The sequence below is a fragment of the Montipora foliosa genome, chromosome 3, assembly GCF_036669935.1.
Source record: "Montipora foliosa isolate CH-2021 chromosome 3, ASM3666993v2, whole genome shotgun sequence".
In the NCBI taxonomy this organism is placed as follows: domain Eukaryota; kingdom Metazoa; phylum Cnidaria; class Anthozoa; order Scleractinia; family Acroporidae; genus Montipora; species Montipora foliosa.
In genome coordinates this window covers 30,377,219-30,387,429 of record NC_090871.1, presented here as the reverse complement: position 1 = coordinate 30,387,429, position 10,211 = coordinate 30,377,219, and the positions used below count along the sequence as shown (strand labels likewise).

At 39.1% G+C, this 10,211-nt stretch overlaps 1 protein-coding gene across 1 annotated transcript in view; it reads left to right on the top strand.

The window, feature by feature from the left end:
- The window catches only part of LOC137997272 (uncharacterized protein C1orf50 homolog), an 8,666-nt gene extending 336 nt beyond the window's left edge, over positions 1 to 8,330 (top strand). The window contains exons 2-4 of the mRNA XM_068843165.1: positions 4,953 to 5,155; positions 6,891 to 7,031; positions 7,295 to 8,330. Of these exons, the coding sequence (XP_068699266.1) occupies positions 4,953 to 5,155; positions 6,891 to 7,031; positions 7,295 to 7,564 (614 nt within the window). The 3' untranslated portion in view covers positions 7,565 to 8,330. The remainder of the gene's footprint in view (positions 1 to 4,952; positions 5,156 to 6,890; positions 7,032 to 7,294) is intronic.
- The last annotated feature ends 1,881 nt before the right edge of the window (positions 8,331 to 10,211 follow it).

Genomic DNA, 10,211 nt, shown 5'->3' with positions numbered 1-10,211 from the left:
CCTTTAACGGATCATATAGATGATTCAAATTCTGTACCCTCAGGTCCATTTATAGAACTTTTAATTTTTCTAAATCGCACCTTGAATCCGAACCGGACAGGGTGACGTAAGCGATTTATAGAGCTGCCTAACACCCTAAGACTAGAAAGCACAAGACACCCCTGCCTGTTCATGTTATTATAACAGCTGACATCAGATTTTTTGCAGTGCTTTTCTATTTCTCCAAATTGTACTGTCAGTGAACAATCGAAACAAATTAAGAAGGAAATCAGAGCTTTAAAGGAACAACAAGTTATTGTCACTGGGGGTTGCACATTTTCAAGTGAAACTGGACAAAAAACCCCTTGCTCTTACTTACTCATTCAGAATATTCTTCAACTAGAATACATGTGTCTAAGAGAGGAGAAAACAATATTTTAGATTTTTTTGATAAATAAAGGAAGAGTAATAGGACTGATTGGAGTACAATTCAGTCTTCAATCATACGAATGATTAACAAAATCGGACCACTGCATAGAGAGAGTGCAATTTGGTTAATCACGAGTATGATTAAAGACCAAATATATTGGATGACATGAAGTCCTAATTAATGGTAACTATAACAAATGCAAGGATAAAAAGTCTTTGAATACCCTTTTTTGCAAACAGTAGGAAAAGAGCAAGAAAGACCCCATCCAAGTGCATGTGATTGATGCATGAATGCCATAGGTGTCCAATTACACCCACATGATCATGCACCAATTATGCGACAAATGGGCGTGCACAGAACCAATCGGATTAGAGAGTTTTGTAAAAGTTGCGCTTAAGGTAAATATAAAATTCCACTGGGTAATTTTATCTCATGCAAAAGTTTTTTTCACTTGGCAGTACTTAAATCTTTTCTGAGTAAATTAGCGAATATAGCTTATGGAGCACAAACCCAGTGTAAACCCTTCGATTCCCCACCTGAGAGTCAGATTTGTTGATTTTACTTTGGGTTACACCAGACAATTTTACTTGCCAATTGGAGGTGCTTTAGGTGTGAATGGACAAATTTACATTGTCTTGGTTGAATGCCATTATTGTGTTAAAGTATTTTATCCTTTGATCAAAATGTTTTTTCTTTTTAATCTGATCTGATCTGATAAGCATGGTTTTGTTTAACCTTCGATCAGGCCCATTTTTAGCTTCGCCCATATGTTCTCTTATGTCGTCACTCGCTAAAATTGGGCCTGACCAAAAGTCTCTCAAGAATTCCGGACGGTCGGCCAAATTTTGGCCGACCAAACTCGTGATCTGATTGGCTGTTGAAACGCCGGAAGTAAAAATGCCATCGTGATTGCGCGGAGCTCTCGCGAAGTCCTCGAGACTAATCCGCCATAAGTGTACAAAAAATTTGCTCCCTTTTGTTCTTACAATGCCGTGGACGGTGCAACTTGATTTTATTTGTATAAATGGAGATATGCCATCTGAAACATCTCATAACTTGTCGAGAATCGGGTTTGAATCTCTGGAACGAGTGAAATTAGCGATTCCGTTGTCGAGCTCTGTGGCCATGGGGTTGAAAGTACTTTGGCACAAACTTCCCTGATGTTTTTAAAGCTAAACAGCTGGTTCTTTCAAATGGCAATGAAAGCCGATGCATATTGGTTTCCTGGACGAGACAAGGGATATATACCAGTATATCAACAGGAGGAGATGCTGATAAAATCGCAAGTTACACGAATGCATGTTTTGAATATCTGTGTATCAAACGGCTCGCTTTATTTATTTACTGTACATGACACGGTTTGTTTTCACACTTCATAATATTTCCAGTTGATTTAACTTTAAACGCGCACTCCAGAAACTAAAATGGCATGTTTCCAGAGAGATCAATTGTACAACAATAAAAGAAACTTTGCGAGTCCATCTTACTGTTCGTACTCCATCAAAAAATTAACAGCCAAACTTATCATGATTTTACTGCGCGCAATTCTAGAAATACACTGCAACTGAAGATATTACCCGAAAAAATCACCAAAGAAACCTTCATGGGCAGACACGTTAAAGGAATAATGTATTTCTCTTTTTTTTTCTTTATAAATCTATTGCCAAACCGTCCAACGACAAAATGCTAGGTTATCTCAATTACAAATTAAGATGTCAAGCTTAAAAGATTGCTATTCAGTGAAGTTCGGAGGGAGAATTACACCGGCCCTTGCGCGGTGGCCTCATGGTTAGTGCGCTCGACTCCGGATTGAGTGGTCCGGGTTCGGGGCCTGGCAGGGGACATTGTGTTGTGTTCTTGGGCAAGACACTTTACTCTCACGGTGCCTCTCTCCACCCAGGTGTATAAATGGGTACCGGCGTAATGCTGGGGGTAACCCTGCGATGGACTAGCATCCCATCCCGGGGGGAGTACAAATACTCCTAGTCGCTTCATGCTACAGAAACCGGAGATAAGCGCCGGCCTGATGAGCCTTCTGGCTCGTAAGCGGAGACTTTACCTTGCCGCAATATAGTCGTAGAAAACATTCCCCATGCTTTAAATGTGTTTTTCTCAAATTAAAGCCAAGGGTAACTTTCGAATTCGTTTATAGGGAATTTAAGAAACAACGACGGCTACGACTATGACAACACCACAAAGCAGTAATATTGTTGGTTGAAAGAGCATAAATAGTCGTGCTGCACGTGCAGCACGGATTTTAGCAAGTTTGTTTGCGGTCCTCTGCATAATGACGAAGTGAAATCACCAAATTTGAAGTTTTGACGACAACGCAAGCATGCAACAGAGAATCCTTCATTCTCCATCTTAACTTTGAAGCCGCTCGTACCAATTTATTTTTAGGATACCTTGCCCACATTGTACGACGCGAACAAGGCTGAATAATCGCGAAAGACTTACGATAGAGCCAAGTTATATTTTGAGGTGACCTTTTCGTTGACCGTCGCCGTCGTAGATCTTAAATTCCTCCCACGGTAATTAACTCCGGTCAAAACAAAATTACGTGAATCCGCCGTCCATGCGTGTATTGGTGTAATGGAAGTAAATTTGATTGGCCGATGAAGGACATGTCAATCAATCAAAAAAAGTGGGCGGAAGGAATTTTTGAAGAGGAATTTGGTCAGGCTCTATTTTTCGTTTCGCCAACTCCACATTACGTACCACGCGAAACTAAAATAGAGCCTGATCGCAGGTTAGGTTTTGTTAATGATCTGTTGCATAAGGAAGCAGTGTGGCCCAGTGGTTAGGGTGCTTGCCTTGAGATCCAGAGATCTCTGGTTCAAGACCCACTCTGACCACTCGTTGAATTTGTTCCTGGTAGTCCCTGGTTCAACTTCCTAGCTGCACTTCTACATCATAACCACACTGGCAATGGTGTGTACTCATGTTTACAAATGTAAATAATGTTGTTCCAGACCCTCCAACTCTCACGATTTGGTTGTGAGTCTCACAATTTCAGGACTCATCTCACGGTCTCACGATTTAACTTTGAAATCTCATGGTTTACCACAATAAATACAACCTTGATCAGATATGGCCTTAAATTTAAAACTATATATAAATAAAATGCAGTATTTGTGGACTTTCTTGTCACTGGAAGTGTGCACCGAACCAAAAAACCTCAATCTGATGTCCAATTAGAGCGCAAAGTAACCTGGGAAGGCTTTGGTTTATGTGTTCAAAATGGCGGAACAAATGCCCTGGCTCCAGAGGCCCATTGAAAATTAAATATCTCTGAAAAACCAAGACTGAAGAATTTTTTTCCTCTTGGTGCTTTGCACCTTGTGGCCACAGCCTTGCTGTGGAATTTGCCTCCTCCAAACAGAAAAAAAACCTCTGGCACCCAGGGTACGGAGTGAAAGAAGCAATCCTCTCAAGACATCAAATTAAATTTTGTGTGAATTAATGCTGAAAAGACACCAATTATGGCAGTTTGAACACTGCTAAGCATTGTTAGCATTAAGATTCCATTGTTTTAAACCAGTCGTGCAAATCTCACTATTTGAGACCCAAATCTCACGGTTTTTTGGACCTCAAAATTTGGGGGCTTTAGATGTTGGAAGGTCTGTTGTTCTCTTTACCCCTGGACTCCTGGGAGTGAGGCTAAACAGATTTTACTCTGTCTAACACCAGACAATTTTACTTGTGAACTGGAGGAGTCCTGGGATGCCTGTGGTGTGAATGGTTTAATCACTCACTCAAAAAAACATTATTTATATACCTACTTAGATATCATTTTTAAGTTGTTACAGTGTAGCATCTCTTATGGTTTTCAATCTGCACTGTATAAAGAGTATCTCAGCAGCTTTGCCCATATTGCCACAGCTGTAAGCACTTTTAAAACCTTAAAATTCCATTTTCTTGTCATTGCTTACGTAATCCATTGACACCTGAACCACCCTCCCATTGATGAATAAAATTACCAGGCGTTATCTAGTAAAATATATTATGTCTTTCACTCCCAGGGGTCAATGGATTAAATGCCTCTATTAATTTAGAGATAATCTATTGGGGGGCTACAGCTGTAAGCTCAGCGGTTCAAAACACAGTGCACATGATTTGCTTGCAGGTGCTTTGAATCCTTCTGTGATATAAAACCAGAAACCCATAAGGGTTGAAACGTGTAACGGGCGTTCACAGCTTCCGAATATTCAGTGCGAACTGATTGGTTGAATGTTTCAGTGCTAAGTACCATATTTGGAAACCTCTTGCTCTTGTTGTTCCAAATATGGTACTTAGCAAATTGAATATTTGCAGGCTTGTTTACCAGCGCATAAGGGGCCGTTACACGTTTCAACCCTTATGGGTTTCTGATAAAACTTGATTTGACCATTGGGGTCCTAAATTCACGTCCCTTGTAATTTGTTAATAGCCAACAGGTGGCCTCTTGCCAATCAAGTTTGTTTAATTGTATCTTGCTGTGGAGCTTGGAGTCCTTTTACATGTAGGTAGCAACAAGATTGTTCTTTGTTTTGCTTTGTATTAGCTCTTACTCCACACACTGTGGAGGATCATGAATCTGCTGCTACCAAGCTTCTTGTCAACCCAGAACGTGTACACAGACATGAAGATCCATATGACTTGGTGATGTTGGCACAAGAAGTACAAAAAGCTGACCAGTTTGTGCGTTGTGCTGCAAGCAATAAACTGATCCTGATTGCTGAACAGATTCGACATCTGCAAGAACAAGTAAGCTTATGAAATTAATGTTACTTGTATGAAGTCTGTAATCAGAGATGTTCATTGGTTTGACATGATTTACTATGTGTAATGTAAATAATAATATTAATAGTAATAATAATAATAATAATAATATTTAATATTAGTAAGAAGAAGAAGTAAGAGCTAACAGAGTAGATGCAAGGTTTGTAGACAAAGGAAGCAAGATCGTCACTTTACTTGAGATGAGCTGCCCTTGGACAGAAAATCATTACCAGAAAGACCAGGAAAAGACACAAAAGTACACTGCTCTACGCTGGGAGCTTAAACAGCAATACCCTGGATTCGAGATACGCCAAGTCAACTTAATTGTCGATTTCTTTAGGGGGATACTCTAAGAACGTTGGAAGGAGTGTTAGAGAATTGTTAGGTGCAAAGAGAGGTAGAGAAAATCCTCCGCCAGATGCAGAAAGCTGTCCTCAGCGCCAGTCTGAACATCGCCAGAACCTTTAAGGTTCTTAGTTAGTTTAGAACTCCTGCACAAGCTGCCAGAGAGCTATTTATAGAACTCATATAGTTTTTTATAACGTATTATTTATTTAGATTATTGATTTTACGTGACTTTTTTTCCCTTTTATAGTAGATTAGCAATTTCATGTAATTTTAGCATGTAAATAAGACTTAGGCTAGCCACGGTCAACACCTAGCCTGATTGCATAGGATCAGCATCCAGATGTGTATATACTGCCATAATACTAGTAGTAATAACTTGTTACGAAGTAATAAGTTCTTAGTAAAACACTTAGTTATGAAAACAAGCAATAACAAAGAAGGATGTTTCAACCATTGTACGGTCATGTTCAAGTTCATGGATTAAAAATTCTGCATACTGTATATAAAATTTCTGAAGCAATGGAATAAAAGGTAAAAAGCTAAATATTTTTACACAAGCAATAAGGAATAATGGAATGCGAAAATGAACTGTAAATAAGAGGTGAAGGGAATGAAAACTATTAGAAGTGTTAAGCAAACAGCTTTGCGCAGATGGAATCACTATTTGTTTAATTTTGGCTTATGGTCCCGGAAAAAAAAAAATTTCAAAAATCAAGCAATAGAACTTGTTCAAGCACTTTCTCAGGATCCTAAATTTTTTCGCAATTTCATGTGGCTCGTTTCCATGTTGTTCCTTACACGGTTGCAGATTACCCATTGTTTTTGTTCCTCCACATGTTGATATAGGTGTTGGCATGTAAAGCAGACATTAAAGAAATAAATTATACAACGTTCTGCTGGTTGACAATTGGAGGTTTGGGTTCCTTAGCTTTAAGCTCATCTTTGATGTTGCGGCTTGTAAAGATGGGATGTACTTTGGTATTTATCTTTTGGCTAAGATCATCAAGTTGATCACATAGTTGTTTGCTGATCTCTGATCTTTGAAGGGCAGGGGTATTCTAACAGGAACCTTGCACCTGCTTGTTGTGGGGGATGTACGCTCCCCATCACCTTCATTTCGGCAAAAATCCTGATGGCGTTTTTTATGAGGGGCTCTAGGTAATGCAACCATATGAAGATCTCCTTGAGGTGCTTGCATTCTTGATGAAAATACCAAGAAAACTACAAACTCTTGAAGAAAGGAGACAGGGCTCTTGAGATAACAAAGTTCAAGATTACAGGCTGGATCTTGTTTTCTTAGGTGTAGAGTCTTCCACTTTATGGTTCCTCAGCAGACTCTGATAACAGGACTAATTAATCTATTTTTTGTCAGGCAAGGAAAGTGTTAGAGGAAACCAAGAGAGATGCTGAACTCCATCATGCTGCATGTAACTTTAAGAAGAGGCCAGGCCAGATGTATCACCTTTACAGAAGAAGCAATGGAACAACATATTTCTCAATGCTATCACCAAAGGTAAGTAGATTGTTAGATGGAAGTTTTGAATGTGTCACTTAACCATTTGCTTTAACTTTTGGATTTTTCTATTTCATCATTTCATCCTAAAAAAGGTCAGGAGGAATGCTCAAAATATGATACATGTACTAAAAGGTGCCATTGCATCCCAGTTTGACCACTATTAGCTGTCTGTGTTTTTCATCACTGTTAAATGAATCAATGCTGAAATAAAATCTTTTTGTTGTACAATAAGAAACCTCATTGCTTGTATTTTTCTTTAGGAGTGGGGTCCCAGCTGCCCCCATGAGTCACTTGGAGCCTACAAGCTTGAAGCTGACATGTCGTGGACTAAAGCTGAAGATGTAGAGCGCCGTAGCAAGGACATTGCATTGGTTGATCAGTTGCTCTCAGCAGAGGTGCCAGCAATTGAATATGTCTTACCAGCAAATAAAGGAAATGGATTTGCTCCTAAGGCTGCTCTGAAACACAAGACTGTGATCGAAGACGTCAGTGATAAAACACTACCGATCGTAGAGGAGCCAGAACAGTAGATCATACCAGTACTACATTTGAATGAGAAGGACTTTGAAGAGTTTTTTTGTATTGAGCCATTGCTGTCACCATAAATGAAGGTTTTTGTCATTAGAGAGATTGAGCATCAATTTTACATCCAACAGTAAACATCAGGCTGAAATTTGATTTTCTGTCCTAATAAAAAGAAACTTGTCTGATTCTAGCTCATCTGTAGCCTGTTAGCTGCAGATATCGAGCAACTTCTTGAAAGGGAAAGACAAGCTACTGGGAAAAAAGAATTTTCAGTCTTGCTTGACCAGCATCAGCCTGCCATTAGGCGTTTGCCATTTCATGTAAAAACAATGCCACATCTCTGTAATGTCATTGTTACCATTCTCCTTCCTTTGGGCTCCATATTCACCAGGTACCCTTTGGAAGCATGCACGGGTTTCATTAAAATTAATTTTGAGGTTGGTGGCTGTACCCGACTGTTGTTGTTGTCAAAATGAATTTTAACACCAATGTCTGTGAGTGAAGTAGTCAACACTTTTCGTCGGCTGTCTTTAATAGTTATTAAAATTACCCAATATGACTCTAAATAATTTCTTCATATTAATATATGACTTTTCTTTAGTACATGTATCTGTTATTATAATCATCAGCATCTTGCCTGCGCATTCCTGCCATCTCACCTTTAGTGTTTTTATCAATGATATGAGATGAATGACGAAACGTATTACTATTATGCAACAAAACACGTATTATTGTTATTATGCAATAAAATTTATGTATTCTGATTGGTTACACTTGAGGTGGTGGTTATGCGGTTTTTTTTTTTTCAAAGTGGCCACAAGCTGTTTTGATGAGGTGAAAGACAAGGAAAGTAATAAAATGAAAACAATAATTATTATTGTTTTTTAAAGAAAATGCATATTTCAAATAATACCTATGTAATTTGTTTCCAACAATAAGTTATTCACCTCGTCATTGGCAATTAGTAATTGTTGTCAATTGTGGTACATCTGTGTCGAGTCCATTAGATGGCCTTAAACAAGGCACCTTAGTATGTGATACTGGACCCATTTGCTCAAAGGTTATACATATAACTCTGTCCGGTAGATAGGTCACTATCCAGGATGTAAAAAATACTTCCAAGATTTTCATACACACCCTTGCTTAGGTGTGCGTGGAGTGTGCATATTCATCATTGATTACAGGAGGAAATAATGAAACGATTGCTCAGACTGAAACTGTTAGATAGTGTTTTATCCACCGAATAAAGTTATCTGGCCTTTTTGACGACTGGTGCCCGATTATTAATTTTCAAGACCTATTCCTCAAAAATAGACATAAGGGTTACGGCAACGAGAACGTCACAGATTTGCATATTTAATGAGCAAAAGCAATAGCTTTGCACGCTCTGCACGTGCATGTTTTCATTTTAATCAATTTCTTTGCCGTCGTCAGGAAAACAACAACGTGAAATAACCAGATTTGAGGTTTAAGGGAGAACGTCTGCGCTTCAGGATAACTTGTCATTTTTTCTCCTTAATTGAGCCTCGTTCATACTAGTTTCGTTCTTGAGGGTTTGCCACACCTTTGTCACATTAAAATGCTTGGAGTAGTCGCGAAGCGATGACAATAACGCGAATTCACATTTAACGAAGACGTTGCCGTTGCCGTCGACGTTGTTAAAGCTCCCTATTTCACAGGGTAAACAGGAGTAGTGTTTATTCAAGATTTCTAGTTAAGTGCGAGAGTAACTTCTACTTTTCGTCTATGACCTGCACTTCAAATATATACTGTGTTCTAAGGCAGCAGCGTATTACATTTGCTGCCTTCAAAACTAATCACTTTAAAAGTGATTAAGATGTGAACATGGGGAGTTAGAGTGAAAGGTGGAGGATATATATACAGGCTGTAGGTAGCAATGAAGTAATATTACCCAATAAATGCAAGGGTTGCTGACCTTTCAGAGCTACATTCTCAATGATCACAAATTTGACGGTATTGGTGTTGTTTTCATGGTTGAATCAATCAAATTAAAAGGGAGGAGACTGTCCGTTTGTATTGATGACTTTTTGTGCCCTGTACCGTAAATCCTCTATTAATCCCCCCCTCCCCTCTCCTTTTTTCAGAGTAAGAAAGTTATTAACCACCCTCCCCTTTTCTTGGCAACCAAATCAATAAATGATAGATTGTACTAACTAATCATGAAAGTAACACATGCCGGAACTTCGGATTTTGGCTCCCGCTAATGACTAAAAATGTTCCAAATAACTTGCACAACGCCTATAATATCACTCAAATCTCCATATTAGACAGTCATTGCCCTGGTACAAAACAAGAAGTTGGGAGCAGTAAGTCTAGTCTGTTTAAATAAGCCCCCCCCCCAAACAACCCCCCCCCCCCCCCCCCCCCTCCTACCTCAAATGTGCTTGAAATTAAGGATTTACGGTATTTCACCGTAGATAATGCGTTATCGACAATTTTTTGCTGTTAGGAAATGTGAGTGTATGTAGCACACCCGTAGTAGGTTTCTTGTGGGATTCTTTGTTAGCCATAAAACATTTTTTGTGCATTCTTCCATTTGGGGTTTTGTGGGTTACCGCAACGTTTGTTTTCATCATTTTCCACTGCGCTCTATCTTCTGAGTGAACGTGGTTTTAGGAGTTTGCCCACACA